The sequence below is a fragment of the Orbicella franksi genome, chromosome 6 (assembly GCF_964199315.1).
Source record: "Orbicella franksi chromosome 6, jaOrbFran1.1, whole genome shotgun sequence".
NCBI lineage: Eukaryota > Metazoa > Cnidaria > Anthozoa > Scleractinia > Merulinidae > Orbicella > Orbicella franksi.
This window is the reverse complement of record NC_138150.1, coordinates 5,775,261-5,795,479: the sequence shown is the minus strand read 5'-3', so window position 1 is coordinate 5,795,479 and position 20,219 is coordinate 5,775,261. Positions and strand designations below refer to the sequence as shown.

The following is a 20,219-nucleotide window of genomic DNA, read 5'->3' as shown; positions in this document are numbered from 1 at the left end:
TGTAACGCCTGGTGTATTTTGAGAGGCAGACGCGAATTATTGCAGCTGTATTGAAGTGCGACTTTCTGCCCTTAGAACCTTGAAAGTGCAAGATTTGGTAAACTAGAAGCAACAATGATATTAACTGAAGCTCTGGTAGCTTTGCAAGAAAGGTGGCGCCCGAAAAAGATCTGCGTTGGGGTGTCTGCAAAGTGAAAACCTTTAATTAATTCATCATTATCTGACATTTTACACAACAGTACAGTGCAGTGTTCTCAAAAAAATGCCAGCAAAGATTAAAGTACGGATTGTGGCTGCTCGAGATCTTCCTGTCATGGATCGCTCAAGTGACTTGGCGGATGCTTTTGCAGAGGTCAGAAATTTATAAACATTGTGGTTTTTGTTTTGTTATTATTAATTTTTTATGCTGCCATTTATTTGACTATAGCGAGCGCTAACCAGAAAGCTCTTGCTACTTTGGTCACCGTCCTATATGAATTTTATTTCTTTACGGCTTCATATCTCTCAATATTTTACTATTTTCATTACTTTACTGTATAAAATGTGTGTGAATGCCCTTTATAGGGTAAATAAAGAACTGAATTGTTAGAAAACAAGGGCTTATGAAATGGCTGAAGCATGTCTGGCGCTTTAAGTGTATGCATTATGGATAATATAAATGTACATCATAAAGGAATGAATTTTTACCCCCTCTTTATGTCTCGGTTTGTTTTGATGACCTGTTTGCAGTGCTTAGGACATGGCCTTTTATTTTTAGTGGAGCTCAGTTTCGGGCCGCCAAACGGAGCCCCATACTGACCATACTTTTATAGTCAAGAAAAGAAAACCCATGAATTGATTTTCTCATGGTTATCATGGCTAGGGGTATTGCTCATGTATAACAGTGATGGCAGAGCTGCCCAACTTGGCAGCCATACTCCAGCAAATAGGTTGAAAGAGCCTTGGTTTATAACTTCCTTACGTCCATGTTATAGTCAATTGACACCTGTCAAAACAAGGTATTCACTGACCAGTATCACATGACCATATCATGGGCTCAATTTTAGAGCTAATCAAGGTCACATGGTTTTCTGAAGTTGACTGCTGACCAAGTGCTGGGTTTTGATTGGATCACAGGCTCATGTCAGGTTGACTTGTTGTTAACAGGGTCGGGTTGTTCGGAAGCCAGTTAATGCTAACTCAGGATTAAAAGTTAAGAAGTATAAATTTTTCTTGTAGGCAAATGTTTTTCACTACTTTTGTTTTGTGTATTTTGAAATTCTTCAAACTCAAAACAGAAGAGCAAACAAATATAGAAAACCTCACCACAAAGTTACAAGACTCAATTGAAAATTGTTGCTTATCCTAGGTTAGCTTAATCAGGCTTTGAACAACCTGGCCCAGGAACTCTGCTTTTAGGCTTGGCTAAATCTATATATTAAGCTTTTAAATGTACATGTGATTCCAAGCCTGAGTGTATAAATTATTTGATGTTACTTAGTTATTGCTCCTTGCAGCTCTTCTATTCATGTGAAATATATTTCATTTCCTGCCAGTTTTTTAATCTGCTCAATGATTTTGTCAGGTTCGACTTGGTAATGTATTATACAAGACAGATGTATGCAAGAAATCACTTAATCCTCTCTGGAACTCTGAATGGTTCAGGTTTGAGGTATGATTTATGAATTAATATTAATATAACCTTCTCAAAGTCATTAATAATTCATCGAGTTTAAACAAAGGATACCATAACTATAATTATGGTACGTTTGCATATATCTTGATTTTCTTTGCCAGGCTGATGATGAGGAACTCCAAGATGAACCACTACAGATCAGGTAAAATTCCACAAACCTTCACATATCCTACATCATCCATGAATGGAGTTTTATAAAGTTCTAGTCATTCTTTTTTTAAAATTTAATTCACCTTTGGCTAAAAGTCAGATATTTCAAATTATTCTGATAGACATTCTGGCCCCTCACCACTTACAGATTTTGTTCTTTTGTTTGATCATTAATAGAATTATGGACTATGACACTGTGACAGCCCATGATGCTATTGGAAAGGTAAGATTATGGAAAAACAAACCAGGGCTGTCAATACCAGCCATAACCTGTAACACCTGCTATGCCGTAGTATTTTTGATGGACCCTTGATGTTGCCTTGAAGACACTTCCTTCCTTAGCATGCAAGCACAGGTCGATTTCTAGCTTTTGTTGTCTGTTCTCAGAAATCCGTCTGTTTCGCTGGCTATACTTTCCTTAGGTAGCTGCAATTAAATTTTGATGCTTGCTGGAAGTCAAATTTTTTATTGATTTCTGGGCAATAATGAAAAAACATCTAATCAAGACATGTTATTACTTAGCATCATAGGTCTGCAATGTGTACAAAGAGCTTCTCTATAATGCTATAGATTTAGATGATGTTGTGATATATGGCTTGCGTTTGTAGCTGATATAACACATGCTCTGATTGGCTAATTCTAGGGCATTATTCTCCCGTAATGCCCATGGGCCAATTACAGGGTGCAAAAGCAAAGCAAAAAGCCAAAATATATTTAATAAACAACTTGTTAACCTCGAACATTCAGTCCTTACGGGAAAATCTCAAACCTCAGCCTTCCCACATTGACCTTGCTATCACTCGGTCAATACGGCAAGATCTTGGTTTGAGATTTTCCTGTAAAGACCTCACTCTCGGTTAAAGTAGTTATTATTTCCTAGGTAAACATTAGTTTAGGTCCTCTTCTGACACAAGATCCTCCTGGAAGTATTGATGGATGGTTTCCAATATATGATACAATGCATGGTATGTTAAGAAATAATTTATTGTAAAAACTACATATAAAGGTTTTGGAATGAAACAAGTTTCGAGACTGCATAAAATTGCCTAACCCAGGTCATTAATTTTGTGTTCCTGTCAGGCTTTTAGCCAGGATTTGAAAAGTGGCTGTCCAAAATGTGCAATAGGGTCTGCTCAAATGAACAATTTATAAGCCCTGGGCAACATATGAAAAATAAAACAATTTTCTTTAATAAGTGGCATCTGGCTAAAAGCCTGGTTCCTGTTTAAAATGTATTTTAGATGACTATGTTTTCAACCTAGGTTAATTTTTTTTTCAATCTAGGTTAAATTTTTCAAATGAATTTACTGTCTCTTTTCACCTTTGGGCAGTTCTTATTATACCATGCTCACCACCCAAGCTTTTATTAAGCCGTCAGGCAAGTTTTTATCATCAATTTTGCAAGTTATATTAATAGTTAACTGATGTTTTGTTCTAATTTCAGGTATCCGTGGTGAAGTCAAGGTCACTGTTAAAGTGGACTTTTTTGTTGATTCAAACAAGTTTAGGCAGAGTTCTTGTGGTGTCCAGTTCTTCTATAGTGAGTGGAAATAATCTGCAGTAGCTGGAAATAATCCTACTTGTATTTTTAGGCACAGTTTGATGGCAATAGAGTAAATTCAAGATTCTAATTTGGTTACCACATGTTTAATCATTTTTGACTTCCTGGTAACAACTAAAATATGATTGTGATACAGAAGAACCCCGCCTTACGGCCAACCTATTAATACATCCACCTTGTTATTACGGCCACTTTATTCTGGCCTGAACAAAAGCTCGGTCAGTCATGAATTTTCTTATTTAAAGGACCTCTTTAATAGGGCTACCCCGACAATACAGCCAGAATTTTGTGGCCCATTGGTGACCGGATTATTGAGGTAGCACTATATCTACTAGTAGGTCTTAATGGAAATGGAAATGGAAATCTTATTTATAGTGGTCATGCACTTAGCTAAATTAAACAAGTACTAAGCTTAGCTAATTTACAGGCATACCACTGAACCAAAGGAAACAAACATTTCAAATAAACATAACATAGTTAAAAATCCCAGCTGGCAGGAGACAGACCAGTTGGCTATTTACAAAGCGTGACCGAGGATTTGAACTCGTGACAAGCGAGAAACAAATCCCGCTTGTGGCAGGGCGGAGGCCTTGAACCCAGGACCTCCAGATTACAACACCAGTGCCCTAAACCATTTGGCCACACTGCCTCCACGTCTTTATAGATTAATGTTAACTTTCAATGATTTCAGCTTGTTCTGTCCCATTTGGCCTCAAAGCCCTTGTCATTCATGGGTTTGTAGAGGAGCTGGTTGTTAATGATGATCCAGAATACCAGTGGATTGACAAGATTAGAACACCAAGGTCTTCTAATGAAGCACGTCAAAGACTCTTTACCAAACTTTCAGGTTCTTAACATCATAAGTTACTGTATTTTGTTTTTCTTTAGAACTAAACTGTTAAGGCTACTTTTAAATTGCCTCCAACAAATCTGTAATATAGCTGCTAATTTTGAAGCCTGGGATCATGTGAACTACTTTCCATTAAAAAATGTTTTAATTAATAATAAATAAAATCATACTATCGATAGAGAAGAGCATATCCTGAAATAAGTAAGAATGACAAGTTTTTGCACACAGCTATTTGAGGGTGGAAATTTAGAGCATATTTGAATGTTATCTGCATTATCAAGAGTTTATGTAGTACTTAGTGGTTTTACAGGACTTCAAGACATACACAATGAGCACAATGTTTTTCTAGACGTGCTAGAGGCTCGTAGCATCTATAAGTATGGTATTCATGGAATGAAACTATGTAACTGAAGCTTTTTTCATGCATTGCATGCCTATATATGTGATGCTTCCTTATTTATCTTGTTCCACATTTTGCACCAAACAGGAGAACTCCAGCGAAAGATTGGTCTTAAAGTTTTGGAGACGGGAGGAAATGCAGTTATTGGGTAGGGCTGGATAGGTTGACACAACCTTGCTGAAGCTGTACTTCAATTATCTGTTTTTGATTTGTTGAATAGTTATTATTAGTATGTCTGGCTCTTGTGAACAAGCAAGAGGAACCAAATCCTGTGCTGTGATTGGCTACCAGAGCAGGCAAGATGGTACTGTCTTGCCTCCTCAGGATTATGCACTGTGCCCCACAAAAAAAAATTTTCTGAAGCTGAAGCGTATCCTACATAATAAATCCTCTGTTGACCAAGCTAATGTTCTGTCAAGATGGCAGAGTAATTCTTAATGCCTCATTGTTTTTTTGCTTGTTTGTGGACCTTGACTCTGTCTTGATCTTGTCTCAAAGCCAATATCCAGTCATAATGACCACACACTTGATCAAGAACTTACATTTACAACCTTGCTGAGTTGGTAACCACTGAGGTTGCTTTTTTGCTTTCCAATGCTCTTACTAGTTATCGACAGTGCTTTGACCTTGAGGGTGAATATGGCATTGTAGTACGAGGCATTGGTACTGCTGTGACTCTGGCCAGTGGTGTTCTTACTACAGCAGGAACCTCTCGTCCATCCACTCCAATTCATCCACTGGCATCCTCTGGGGAACTGGGCCCTGGAAGCTATGTCTCAGAATCTGGGTGAGCTGATGTTTTTCAATTTTCTTGGAATAAAAGGATTTCTTAAAAAATGATATGAAACTTTAAATTTATTGTTCAAGCTATTAATCATTTTATAGCATGTTTCAAAATGCAAATTGAAATGTTGCTACTCTCGATTGTGGAGGACATAATGCTAAAGGTTGGTGTCCAGCAAACTTAGACTACAGACCCGCGGATCACTAGCAGACTTGCATGATATTATCTAATAGGATGCAACCGTAAATTAAAAACTACTACACAACTCAAAATACTGCCTCTATTCATAATTATACAACTGTTCTCCTTTAGATTTAACTTCCCAGAGTCATTCCAAAACTTGCCAGTTCCATCCAGTAAAGTCATGGCACCTGCTTCGCGAAGACGTGTTTCATCATCTGATTCAGATCCAGGCTCAGAATCTCCACCTAAAGGTTAGCATGGATTAAACAATTAATCATCATCATCGTCGTCATCATACATTGTTTTAATTCGCGTAGTTCAGTTCTTTAAATTTGCTCAATTGTAAGGAAAAGAAAGATCACGTCTACAGTAGTTTCTATGACCTAACTATCCTTTTTCTCTTGAAAATTTGAAGGCTTGTATTATATCCTCTCTCTCTATCTCTCCTGAAGATGCCTCTTTTTTTGCTGTTGTGACCTTGTATGTTGACTGCGCAGGGGCTAGGAGGGTGGAGAAATGAAATTCCATGGGAATACTCACACCTCTCTCTATAAGGAAGCCTCTGCCAAGTAGACACTAATAATGTATTGCAGTGGTTGGTATATCCTGAAATGCCCAGGAGTTTGGCAGCCCCGCCCTCTTGTGCCATAAATACTGTAACTTCTTCTTTACTCTACATTTCACAAAATAATAAAGAAGCCAAAAGCTAAATAAAATGGCTTTTACCATCTTAAAATGCATCTGAGATTTGAGAATATTTATAAGTCAAGAGAATGCCAGAGAAAGCAATCATTCTCTGCATTTCTCAACATAACTGGAATGTGTTACTATAGTTTAATAATGAATTTGACTTTCTTGAGTGAATATAAATTTCATACATGTACATGGAACAACAAAATAATGTCTTTCTGTGTTTTTATATTATAACTAAAGATAAAACATACATGTACTGAACTGCATATAATCAAGCACACACAGACTTCAAATTTATGCAGACTGTAAATTTAATTTATCAATAACTTAATACAAATTCTCATTCATTTCGTATTTAACAGTAATAATTTTTATTATTTTATCCAATTCTGCTTTCATTAGTTTAGATCTACTGTATGCCCATGTAAAGTACTTAATTTTATAATTGATATTTCCTGTGTCATATTAATTCAGACCGTGTGGCTGTGCTGGCTACTAGTGCAGGGGTAGATAGCAACAGTGGCAGTGCTGGTGGCACCCCTTTCACCAAGGCCAAGGGACTTTGGCAGGTCACTCAGAAACAGAAGATGGTTGATGACTTGGTAAATAAATGTCAAACTTCTAATAGTGATTACTTTTGATTCTAGTCTGGCTACTTGGGGGGCTTATCAGGCCTTACCTGAACTCTATTTTCCATAGTTAGCATGAAGTTATAAAATCTGGATTGTGTGATTTTCATGTCCAGTAGAATATAGCAATAGATGCTGATCTTTAAGCCAACAAAATCTCCTACTAAGGAGATGACTGATGAATTGGTATTACCGGTAATCTTGAACTTTGCAATAACCATCAGTAATGCCTCCTGTCCAGACAGAACTGTATTCGTGTCCATGTCCATTGTCAAACTGTAAGTAATCAGCATATGTCTAGGTAAGTCTACTCATGAATTAGAGACAAGCAGATTGTTTTACATCTTTCAGGAGTTTCCATTCTTTACCATTACAAAGTTCCCAGCCGGTTTTTTGAGACACATTGGCGGTGTTGTAACAGCAAGATCTGTCAAACTTCTGGATAAAATCAATCACCCAGGTACATGAACCAATGAAAGATCATTCTGTTATGTGCCATAGTCTGGAACTGTTTAAAGTACCATTTTCAGTAAATCTACATGTATGAAGGGCTTAAGGGTAGAGTCCTATCTTACTGGTAAATCAGGGCTTTAGAAAAACTTGAATTCCAGCTTGCCCTTTGGACATTCAGCTCCAAGATTTTGCTTGCCCTGAGCAAGTCTTAGTTAATTATTTTTTGTTTAGTTGGCAGATGACTAAACTGGGCCCTTGCCCATCATGCAAGTGAGAATGAAAACTTACTTGCCCGTTGGGAAAATCTACCTGTCCTGGATAACTGGATGGCACTTTTTTCGAGCACTGTAAATGCAAGAATGCTCTGTGACCTCAGACATAGGCAAAGATGTACTACATGACTCTAGGAAAGAAATCGTGATTGCCAATAACTTTATATTATCAACAACCACAATTTCTTCTCTATAGCCAAGGTTTTGTTCAATGGCTACATCACACCATGTCCAGTAAATTCCTCTTTTGCCACCTTGCATTTGAGACAAAGCTGTTACCCATAATGAAAACTGTAAGTTGATGAGGTATTCAAGAAGGTCTAGTCTGGTTCGTAACCCATTTCACTTACTACACGTAAGTCATAAATCTTGCTTGCTTCTTCAAAGTTGTGGTCTTGGAAGCACTCCGAGGAGCCCAAAGGTTCCTAACCATGAAATCCTGGGTGCCCAGCACTTAATCTTATATGAAAAAAGTACTATGTTTTTCCAGTCACCTTAAGGCAAAATTTAGTTGCCTGTGGCACCTGGGCACTTCTAGAGTACAGCCTTGTTCTTTTTAACACCAGATGAGCCAGAAACACGAGACGCCTGGTGGAGTGAAGTGAGAATGGAGATCCGCTCTCATGCCAGAGCTCTTGGCTGTCATGCAGTAATAGGATACTATGAAGTCACCAGCATATGGTAGGCAATTTTGCCTCACTTGTACATGCACAACTGTTGTGCACAACAATGCTGCAAGGTATTACAGGTAGTTCACCAATGAGCGATTGAAGCTGTGATGTAAGTGGAATTCCTGGATTCTTCTGTCCTCTACCTGTAGTGCTGTTCAGCCTTCTTGCATGCATTTTTACAGTTCTGTACAAGGAACAACCTTTCTCAAAATACCATAACTTGAACTACATGCTGCACCTCTTGATTCTTTACTTACTATGCAGGGTTGCCATAGTCAGGGAAAAGTCAGGGAAAATTATATTTTATTCAAGGTCAGGGAAAAGTCGGGGAGTTTTGTGTCAGGTCAGGGAATTTCTAAATCCGTGCTCAAAGTCAGTGAAAAGTCAGGGAATTTTATCTTACATGTAAGGTTGCGGCAAATTATTTTATTAGATGTTTTCGTATACACAAGGAAATTTTGGTTTAGAAATTATCTGAGCCATCCTTATTTTTGTTGATTCATGGCAAGAATAATTATCCTGCACAATCAGTAAAAATTGCTTTACAGCCAGTGAAAAGTCAGGGAAAAGTCAGGGATTTTTTTGTTGTGGTGGGTGGCAACCCTGCAATGGTAACAGTAGACAATAAACATATTTTTATACTATTGTTGTTCTTCATAGTGATGAGCTAATAGTGCTGTCGGCATCAGGGACAGCAGCATGTATAGACCTGCAGTCAGCCACAACAGAACCCAGTGGAATTTCCCATGGCATTCTTTGTATGTATTTGCACTAGATCACACATTTGTCTGGGTGTTATGACATTGCAATAGATTGAACTAACATCGATAATGTTCCATGAACACGTCAAAAACACACCAGTAGAATGCTGTAAGTTTTGTCCCAGCTTTTCATGTGGTTATTGTTAGCTTTTTCAAGTCTAGACTACAACTAGCTAACCATCAGCACTGTGGCTCTCTTCTTTGTAACAGTGTTGTCAGTTGTTATAAGTCACTCTGAGAATCAGCAACGGAATTTGTACTGATTTATTCATCTTGTAGCTCCTGTTGTGGACAAAGGCCAGGGTTTCCCACCAGCTTTGCCAAGTCACACAGATCCACTTGAACCAGTCACCATTGATGTCACTGAACAGGAGGGGTAAGTAAAGGAAATAGTGTGATAATATTAACTAGTGTTGATGTGCCTCCAGAATTACTTGCATTAACTTCTAACCAACAGCTCTTGTAATCAAGATGATTGGTAATGCCTTTATTGATAATTAAGTTAATCCATTTATTTGTATCCTTTTAATGAACTCACAGAACATCACTTGGTGAAGAGATCTTGTCAACGTCTCCAGTGCCTGGTTGTTCAGTGTGCCACATTCCTTATTCTGATGTAGAGTTACCTTTTCCTATTATACTCTCAAAATGTCAAGTTTGTCGGTAAGTGTTCATGAAGGGTATAGTCAAAAGAGAGCTCAGTATTTTTGTTCATCGTACCTATCATGTTTCATTCAATGTGTCAAGCATCCGTGTGAGGTGTGACCTGTGACTTATGGTCCTCATGGTTTGAGAGGTTCTAGTTCGAGTCCTGGCCAGGGGTCTTGTGGTGTGTTCTTGGGAAAGACACTTTACCCTCACTTTGCTTCTCTCCACCCCAGTGTATAAATTGATACTGGTGAATTGTTGGAGCAACCTGACAGAATACTGGGGAGTAATCTGCGATGGACTAACATCCCACCTAGGGGGAGTAACAATACTCCAAGCTGCTTCATGTTATGCAAACTGGAGCTGAGGCCTGACCTTTTGTGTCATTGCCTGCTTAAAGGCTAGTAGCTTCAATATTGAATTTGATTTTTAAATATTTTAAGTAGATTCCTTTGTTTTTTCATTTGTTAACAGGTATAAGAAAGTTCCTGATGTAATATTTGCTACAATAGAACCTCCTGTTGAATCACCCATTGTTGGTACAGGCTGTCTTCTTCAGGCTCGGTATTCATTTTGAATTTCTTAAGTTATGCACCTCATAGAGGCTTCTGGACTTATCTAAGAGAGAACTTAAACCACACTTATTTAAGCAAGCATATTTTTCTTAGATTAATTTATTTAAGATTTCTTAGCTTTACATATAGATATGATTTTTTTATTTTATAGTGTTTGTAAAGTGCATTAGATCATATATTTTAATGAATTTTGCGCTATATACTTAAGTAATAAAATTAGTATTATTAAAATTGTTATTAAGAACCACAGTGGTAGTAATTCCCAGCCAGGAGTTCCAAAATACTGCAAGAATTTAGTGATTGAATACCTAAACCCATCATGTCAAGTGATGGAGCAATCTCTCCACCTTTTGGCATTGTCAATGTTGTTACTGTTGCTGTTGGTGTCAGTGTTCAGATATAAACTTGTTTGGACTTGTACCCCACCCCTAGGAGAGCTCTAGGTTGGGGGGTAATGACACAACTAACATATCTAGCTAGAAACTTAGACTTACACAGGTGTACTATAGTTCTCCAACTCTACAACATTTGAGGTATGTAACTAATGTGTCTTATCACAGGGTTTGTAGAACCAAAAAGAAGGAGAAAGGTGAAGCAAATGCTGATATTGTTAGTTCTGTAAGTACATGTTCTGGCAGTTAGTGATTTGGTAATTGAACTTTCTTTCATTCCTGTTTGAATGTTTTGTGAAAGATGAGACCCTAGAATTTAATTTAGTTTTGTCATTTGTGAGCATGACAATCACTGTTTCACACCTCAAATCCCTTAGTACTAAGCTAGTTCACTCTGACATATATTAATATTAGTTGTGGGAATTGATTAGAACATAAAGGCAGCTGTTTTCCCCTTTTTAAATTGACAAAACACACGGCATTGTATTTCATACTTACTTTTTTATGAATTTCATTTTGGCCCACTTTTTATCTCTCTCCAGATCTTACCATTTCTAGAATATGAACTGCACCAACAACTGTTAAACAAATTAAAGGTAAGTTTGGAAAAGTCAGCTATAGTAAGCTGGACTAGTCTATGAGAAAAGGGTGTGGTTTGCAAGATTTATGTCCATCTTCACTCTTAGTTAAGTTTAATAAGCCTTAATCTTCCTCTCTGTATCCTTCTGGTGGTTCACTGAAATCCATGAGTATTCTTTGCTACCCTATCTACCACTGTCAGGTAAGTCCTGATCAGCTAATTGATGAAGACTAAATTCCCACATGGCCAACATAGAGCTGCTATAATGCCTTCCACTAGGGTCAAGTGTTGACATACCGCTTTATTTCCTGTTTTCCATTTCAAAGTGATCTAAGTTTTGATTCCACCAAGAACAACAACGCTGTTATTGGTTGCACCTCACAATTAGTCGAGAAGTCTCTTAAAATTTTTTTTTGGCCTGACAGGTCAAGGGCATGAATGCACTTTTTGGACTTCACCTTCAGATATCAGTAGGAGAGAGCCTTATTGTTGGAACTGCAGTAAGCTGTTTTGGTTGTTTGTATTTTAATGATATTGTCTACTGTACATTTGACATTGTCCTAACTTCACGTGAAAAATAATGCATATGTAAGCACATGTTGATGAACTGCTATTGTTATCAAGTTGTTGGAATTAGTAGCAGCTAGAAAATGTATGTTGTATGTCTGAAGCCTGTTTCCTTACACTTCTTGATGGAGCAGATGGATGAGCCACCGTCATTCTCATTGCCGTGTTACTGTGGTGTTGTGGGCTATAACTGCTGTTCTGTTAGCTACTTTTTGTAATGAAGTACATCTCTTTTTTGCAGTCATCCACAGCAGTTTTCCTGGCTCCGTTGCCTGCACCACCATTACTGAAGATCACTGGACGGGTAAGTGAGGGCAATAAGTGGTCACTAATTAGTAGTTTTAAACTCATTTTCAAAAAGAACAAAGCAATCAATTCCTAATATTCTTGCAAAACAGATTCTGTATGTTTTAAACATGTTAGCTGACCATCACTAACCCCAAGTTACATTTCCCACTTTATTCCCTGTATAACTCAAATGTTGCATCACTGTTAACACTCATGGGACCTAGCAGCATAAAGAAGACAGGATTTACATAGCCCTGCTTTTTTCTCTTAACAGCGTAACCTGTCTGCTGAAGAAGATAAACGACTTGCTGAGATCCAGAAACAAATTTTGGAGACAACCAACAAGAATAGAGCCAGCTTCAGACTTAAAGATACTGTCCTTATAGTAAGAATCTACATTTAGTTTTACAATATCATGATCAGTTTATCCCATTATTGTATTCAGTTTCATATGGCCTCATCCAAATATGTTTGCTTATTGCCAAATTGTGTTTGTTGAGCTTTGTGGCAAGAAATACAATTCTTTAATCTTTAATCTTTAATAAAAATTCCAAATTACATTACATTGAACAAGTCAATCCAGTGAATTTGAGGACAGCTTAAAACAGAATACAAGATTCCTTAATATAAGCCGCCTTAATGTATCATTGTATGATTGTATACCTAGTTAAAAATTACTCTAAACTCGTATTAAAAAATGAGATAATCACAATAAAAAATTAGCGCTGAACTTATCGTAAAAATAAGCAAACAATTTCTTGCGGAAGACTGACAAGGTGTTAGACTCCCTGATGTTAAGAAGTAGTTCATTCCATGAGCGTCAAACCCATATAAAATATGAGTTCTTAGAAGATTCTGTGCGACTAAACGGGACACTGAGTGTTAGATAATCAATCTTTCTCAAAGGCTTGTTGCAAGTTCGAAACGATACAAAGTTCAAACTGTCTAAATTATACATATTCTTAAAACATTTAAAAAAGAATACGAGATTAATATAACATGCTGTTAATAACTATTCAAAGCAAATATAAACCATCTTGGCGAGTCAGGTACAAAACCCATGATGGTGCCTTTTGGCCTATACCATTCTCCATGCACTTTCTACAGGTTAGAGCCAATTTGCATGCATTTTGTTTAAGGTTAGAATTGGGTGCTATTTTGTTATACAAAAACACTTTTTGTGAGATTTAAAGTTTGAGTGTAGTTTTCTATTTGCAGCAGACTCCTAAGGGAACGCCACCACCAAGTCCATCACAGAAGGTTCAAGCAGTGATCATGCCTGAGTTAGAACAAGATGAAGGTCCCAAGGCAGACCTTGATTTGTGTACAGGGCCAAAAGATGCATATGTTGTAGAGGTAAAGCTAATTATCCCTTTTTGGTCCAAGTTCTTTTGATGCCATTTATTATGCTGTGTTGTACTGGGCATTATTGCTATGTGTACTGTTTATTTTCAACATTTTACTACTTTGGGGGTTTTAAAACACGAGTAAGGGTACTCTTAGGAGAGAAAGGCTTAATAGTGCTAATTATCTGGACTTGTTGAAACTTGGGTTTACAAATAGTCTGCTAATGCAGAGTGCAGATACTAGAGAATAATATGCCATGTACATGGCAAAGTTTTATCGTGGCCAAAGAAGTAATAGGACATTAGTGTGTCATCGTGCATGCTTTAAAGTGAAGTCCATCATTCTTTGAAGCAGCATTATTATAACACAGGATGTGTTACTTGATGATTCCATAGAACTGAAGGCAAATAAACATTGCGTTTAGGTTGATGACAAAAAAGATGAAGATGTAGTGGCCGTTCTACTTGATGAACCAGCCCCTGAAGGTCAGAAAGGAATCGTTTTTTGGCCTAGTAATAATTACGAGCCAACAGCACACACTGTGACATGAAATGTCCATTAGTTTTCTTACTCTTCATGGGTGGGAGTAGGTTTCGTCTTGGATATTTTTCCTTTTTTCATGCACATAAATCAGCAAATAGTTAAACAGCATTTCACTGAAACTCTTAAGGCACATAGTATTGGGAAATTTAGAGTTTGATTAGACAAGATCATTTCCCAACATTGAGGTTGTTATCATGTAAATGTTCTAAAAACATTTGTTTATTATCTACCTTCAAAGGTTTTTATTCCTGCAACACAGAGACACTTCCTGGTGTGATCAATCTTAAATCAGGAGTGAAGGTATGTCCAAGATTTGCTGCTTTTTAGGGAGAAGCAATTCTTTTTAACATTTAGAATTTAACAAATAGATTCCACATAGCATTTTATTCATTTTATATAATAAAGAAACAAAAAAAAATGTTAATGATGTTATCTATGCATCTGTCCTCCACGTTATCATAATTAAGGACCAATCAAAATATGAGAATAATTTGACATATTATATAATAATTTAATTGCAGATTAATGCCAAATTTCTTTCAGATGATAACAGCAGTTCAGAGAAAAACACTTAGTGATGAAGACATACGGACAAATCAGCAGTTTGCTAAGCTGTTTGAAGACACAGTCAAAGTAAGGTGTTTTAATTGACAACTCTTTCTCCATCTGTACATCCTCGTCATATTTAACACACCTGTTGAAGTGTTTGTCCATATCCTACGCCTTAGTAAGTGTCTCCTCTCCCTCCTGACATACTGTGAGCCTAGTATGTTACACATGGAAAGTAACTCTCCATTGACCTGTTCTGAACAAGTCAGAGATTTTTTTACCGCTGACTGTGTGCCTATTCATCTTTTTCATCTGAGTGACTGACGGGGTGTTCATTAGTTTTTTGTTGTTTTTTGAAAGTGTTTGTTGCTCTTTCTTTTACATATTGCAATTCAAGTATTTCGGAAAAGTATAAATAGTGCCACAAACATGCAGCCCAAATGCAACTCTCCTGAACATGTAACTACGTCTGTTAATTTTACTGAAAAGTTAATTGCTTTGTTGGTACTTCAGAGCTTCTGGTTCAAGCTTCGCAGCAAGTCTCCCTGTTGCCTTTCAAACATTCACTTTGATATCGAAATACCAGAAGATGACAATATTCAGGTAACTTTTTTCCCATCAGTTCAAGAACTTTATATTTTGTGTGGACGATATTGAAGACCTCTCTGGTGATAACGCTGAGTAAACAAGGACTATTTCTTTGGCAATCATTTCTTAGGTTGCCGTAACAGGTGTGGCACTTTGTATAGAGGAAAGGCAAGTAGAAGAAGGAAGTTCTCTCAAGAACAAAAGAAATCTTTGTGACAGATGTAAGTACAGTTTGGAAGAGAGAGAGAGAAGTAGGGTGCCTTGCAGCCCTTTTCAACTGCGCTGGGACAGGCTGTTCTGCTTTCAAAGCAGTTGGGTTTCTAATTTGACAGTTTGCTTCCTCAGTTTTAAGAATCTAGTACAAGATAAAATGTAAGTAATCACTAGCTAATGACCCTAACAGAAACAACATTGAAAAGGACGATAGGGAAAGTTTCCACATGCAATGAAATCTTGACAAAACGTTCGTTAATATGAGGTATCGTTAAATCGGGGTTCCACTGTATTGCTCAAGAAGCAATTTTAATGGCAGTGATAACTTTTGCAGAGAGTGTCTCAGCTATCTTGAAATTGATATTAGGTTGTAACGTAGTATACTAATATTGCTTTCTTCATCTGTTTTGTAACTACATACCAGTTACGCAACGCGTTCTCCTTGTGTACCATGGAATATCCCACAACTCACTTGTATTTTCTCGGTACACCAAGAAAATACAAGTGGCAAGTGGGATATTCCATGGTATATCACGAGAGAGCATTGCATAACTATTTTATACCATGTCATAGAAAATACAGTGGCCAGCACAATCAATGGGACATACGTGCGGGGCATATGCGCACGATGGGAAGATTGGGTGTAATACCGTCGAGTATACAACGGCTTTCCTGTATTCTGATTGGCTGTATTTTCTATGGCATGCTATAAATGTCTTTAGTGACTGGGTATTCATTATGGTTTTTCAGCTTATTCTCGTGTATCACACAACTCTGAAAGTGGCATGGAATCTGATGACCTTCTTTTTCCCATTGAAGAGGTTGGTGATAATGCCTCACAGGGAAATATAATCTCTGAGTCAGGTAATATGACAAATCATGCTATCTATGTACACCTTTGTCGAATACTGTTGTACCAAAACAAATTCTTGTCACATGGACAGCCACACTCTGACAAGGATGACAAAAGTGACGACGGAAAGTTGGGGTGTCACACTTAACTTTTGTTTTAAAGAAGGGAAAGCTATTCAGCAAGGCACTCTCGTCTGACGTATATTGTGATAATATCTATAAAGCTTTTAGAAAATTACTTGGAACAATATGACATTATTGAGGGTTTACCAGAACCCAATGTGTTCTAATAGGAGATTTGACTGTGGAAACTGTAAAAGGTATTTTCTAGTACTAGGCTTTACTTTGGATGAGTGCTGAGCATGAGCTGATCTGTTTTACAGAATCAAAACCTAAGAGATGCCTTGATCATCCGCTGTCTGTTAGAACAAAGGTATGCTAAATGACTCATTTGTAAAGCATGGTTCTTGCCCTTTCAGTCCCAAGCTCGAAATATTTATAAGCACATTAATTCTCCTTAGTGATTGCCATTCGTTTCTATTATAACATAGTAAATGGTTTGAAACAAACCGAAATGGACCGACGTAATTTGACTAACAATAGACGGATTGAATGTTACTACAACCGACCAATGACTGCTGAAAAACTTTACACGAATCTTACAGCCAACACCATTACGGCTAAACTGACCAATCACTTTAACCGGACCAGACTTATAACACCATCGACTGACAAACACGATTCACGTGACTCTGAAGATGACTTCCGCTCAAGTTGTTGAAACGTCAGTCAAAAAAAAACAACAGTTCTTTTCAAAACTACCCTCACTCGGACGACCACACAAGTTTCTATTATGTTAGTTATAAGAATTTGATGGTGCATCGAGGCAGTGTCCCATAGCAAATGATTTTCCTTTTTATCATTACCTTATTGCTGAACAGTGTCTTGATATTGCAAGGAGAAATAAGTTTTGATCAATCTTGTGGATTCAATTGTTAACTTAGAATGAGGATATAATTACGTTGTCAGATATCTAAATGTAAAAATAGCATCAACTCGGAAAAAAATCCGAGTTCCAGATGGGATTTGAACCCACAACCCTCCGTGATCTAGCCGGACGCTCTAACCACTGAGCTGCTGGAGACTCTACGGTGAGCAAGGGTGAAATGTGGGTCTTTGACTGGGACAGCAGTGCACGGTCACACAGCCAAATAATGGACATTATATGGATCACGGAGGGTCGTGGGTGCAAACCCATCTTGATATCGGATCACTTTTCCGAGTTCATGCTATTTCTACATTTAATGTTCCATATATTACTCACTTCATCAGATATCTGTTTTGTTTTTCCATTAAATTAAGGTTCCATATCGCCCTGCTGTTGAGGTGACATCAATGTCGTACTTACCAAATACACAGATTGAAAGTTACCTAGGCAACATCAACTTGTTTTTAATACGGGAAAGCCACACAGTTCGTGAGGTATGGAAAACTCGTACATAATAAGTTCTAATCTATATTTTTTATTGTAGTTGTTTTTTTTCCTAGTTGATTGAGCTATCAAGTGTGTTATTTGTTTTTTCTTAGAATGGTGGTTTAAACGTATTTATGCAAGCATTTTTGGCTGAAGCTCAAGCAATCCTTAGAGCTCATGTGTTAGCAATTGGAGGGAATGCCTTGGTCTCTTACCAGTTAAATGAGATTGTTCTGCTTGATAATCCTCATAAACACCAGGTAAGTCACATTCAGGACTCATCCACATAAATGCGTTTGGAAATGAGGAATTTTCTGCTCAAAACTTATCAAAAGCAAATTGCATCCACGCTGCCTTTTATGCCGCATTTTTCCCTGTGTACATTAAACCTTCTTGAAAACGCTGGTGCACTACGAGAAATCAACACAACCATCACTTACGCAGGCGCATGTGTTGTAAGTGATGTCAGCATTCCAAAACCTCCGTTTTCACTGTCCACGCTAATGCAACAGGGATCGGTTTTCAAATGTCTCAATTCTGTACAGCGTTTTTGAATAAGTAAATTTTTTCAAGATGTTTCAATGTGGACTGTGGGCAAATGCGTTTTCAAACCGAAACGTCTCAGTTCAAATAAGGTATCAAGTCATAAACAGAGATGTTCTTGCTCATGCCACTTTTGCAAATTAACCTTGAACTCTTCTTATTCCTAGGGTCAGTGTCTGCTTAATATCAGTGGTGATGCTGTCAAAGTATTTTACGAAGATGATGATAATTCCGAGAGTTCAGGTCGAGGTTCACCGCGAAAAAGAACTATTTCTTACTCAGAAGCAAATACTCAAACTCCAATCCAACTAACGCGACAGAGATCTCTCTCCAGTTCAGAGACGTCTACTCACACCATGACAGGATATGATCCTTACTTTGGGACAGAAATCTAAGGAAGTGAGAACCCCCGGGGGTTAACGGAACAACGCCTACAAAACAGGATCTTGGTGTTTCTTGGGGCTTTTCTTTTTTTTTTTTTTCAGAATTCCTGACAAGCAACCCCGTCCTTTTCAATGGGAGTTCCCACCCCGGGGAGAAAACATCGTAAGAAGGAAAACATGTCAGGAAAAAAACAGTTAGCATTTGTAACCAGGCCTCACATAATGGAAATTCCAGTTATAGTTCATACTTTCCTTTAAACGTTTTCTCCTTTGTGACCCCCACCCCTTGGAATTTTCAATAACCCTTCTTGGGGTGGGTATGGATATATTCTGGAAATTCACGTGTGAACTTTTAAAACCATGCAACAACTTGGAATACTTGATGTATTTCTGCAGAGCTACATAACTGGAATGGAACTTTTAAAGAGCAAAACTCAGATGGTTCATAGTGGGGGAAGAATTTAGTGTAATGTGCACTTGTCAAGAGAGACATTTGTCTGTGAGCAGGGAGGATACTTCATTTATACACCTGCTAAATTATTTTGAGTCGAATTCCTGAGATCGTTAACCCAGGGGTGTTGAAAAAGGACATTGGTAAACAGACCTCAATAAGAGAACTTCACGGTGCCACTTGGCCTGGAGCAGATAGGTAAGAAGAGAAGAAGTCGCCTGTTAAGAGGCTAATTAAGAAGCCCTTTAATGCCACACTTGGTTCCTTCGGGAATGTTGATTATCTATATTGTTATACATTTGTTACATGCATTTTTATTAGACAATCTCTTTTTACATCGGTGTTCTTGTACATCCTCATTAGCATTATTAATTCAATTAATAACAAATTAAATTTGATCCTGCAAACTTCTAAATACAACAAAAAATAAAACTATAATTTCATTGCAAACAAGGTTGCGCTTACATCGTTGTTTATTCAGAAAACGTCTGGAACATGGACATTTGAGCCATGAAAGGCCAGTTTCTCCAGAACAACAGTGATTTGTAAATGGGTGTTTCTCTGTACTTCTTGGAACAAAGAGCTTACTTGCAGAGATCTCTCCCTCGAGGGAAAGATATAGTGATGAGTAGTTATTTTGTTTTTGTTTTTGTTTTGTTTTTTTTTCTTTTTAATCTTGTAAATAATTCAAATAACTATGTAAATAATTACTTTATAATTATTATTGTTCCTGAAAAGCCCCATTGGGGAGGTTCAATAAAGTATGTATGCGTGTATCTATGTATGTAGGGTTTTCAGTTTCCTCCTTTTATGCCGAAGTCAACAGCGATAGTAGGGTTGCTTTGTTGGCCGACGAGAGCGTTAACCAATAGTCCCAACCTCCTTAATAATTCATCAAATTTAAACAAAGGAAATCATGCCGTGACGAGCAGCCGTGACGGTGTTTGGATATCTGATCTCAATTAGCATAGATTTTTACCATTTTACTCCTCCGTCTTCTCCTTAGTTTAAGTTTTGGTTGAGATGTGTTTGACCGCATTTCCAATCACCTCGCCAAAAATGCTCCGCTACACGTCATCATCATCATCATCATTTTATTTCTTAATAAAATCTACATTTTACAGCTGGACTGGCCCGCGGATAG

At 37.5% G+C, this 20,219-nt stretch overlaps 1 protein-coding gene across 3 annotated transcripts; it reads left to right on the top strand.

Annotated features, from left to right (window-relative positions):
* Positions 1–9: 9 nt before the first annotated feature.
* LOC145490067 (C2 domain-containing protein 5-like) lies at positions 10–20,171 on the top strand. 3 transcript variants are annotated; one of them, XM_081469174.1, is made up of 34 exons: positions 31–97; positions 240–352; positions 1,565–1,651; positions 1,777–1,817; positions 2,003–2,048; positions 2,706–2,790; positions 3,270–3,365; positions 4,078–4,233; positions 4,724–4,784; positions 5,244–5,423; positions 5,733–5,854; positions 6,771–6,898; positions 7,277–7,385; positions 8,217–8,331; positions 8,982–9,079; positions 9,362–9,458; positions 9,623–9,745; positions 10,205–10,294; positions 10,866–10,923; positions 11,240–11,293; positions 11,703–11,777; positions 12,086–12,148; positions 12,407–12,517; positions 13,351–13,488; positions 13,904–13,964; positions 14,261–14,322; positions 14,566–14,655; positions 15,085–15,174; positions 15,290–15,380; positions 16,123–16,236; positions 16,608–16,657; positions 17,587–17,706; positions 17,812–17,958; positions 18,409–20,171. In XM_081469174.1, exons 2-34 carry the CDS (start codon positions 263–265, stop codon positions 18,634–18,636), a joined length of 3,276 nt encoding a protein of 1,091 aa, XP_081325300.1. In that variant the 5' UTR covers positions 31–97; positions 240–262; the 3' UTR covers positions 18,637–20,171. The 3 variants fall into 3 exon arrangements, with proteins under 3 accessions (XP_081325302.1, XP_081325299.1, XP_081325300.1); XM_081469176.1 differs by having other exon boundaries at positions 10–352; positions 13,354–13,488; XM_081469173.1 differs by having other exon boundaries at positions 12–352.
* Positions 20,172–20,219: the final 48 nt, after the last annotated feature.

Bases quoted from the DNA above. Each gene is read 5' to 3' on its own strand.
- LOC145490067 (XM_081469173.1), top strand. From the start codon at position 263: ATGCCAGCAAAGATTAAAGTACGGATTGTGGCTGCTCGAGATCTTCCT. The intron at 9,080-9,361 runs GTATGTATTTGC...TTCATCTTGTAG, and splicing joins AATTTCCCATGGCATTCTTT to CTCCTGTTGTGGACAAAGGC. The intron at 13,965-14,260 runs GTCAGAAAGGAA...CTACCTTCAAAG, and splicing joins TGATGAACCAGCCCCTGAAG to GTTTTTATTCCTGCAACACA.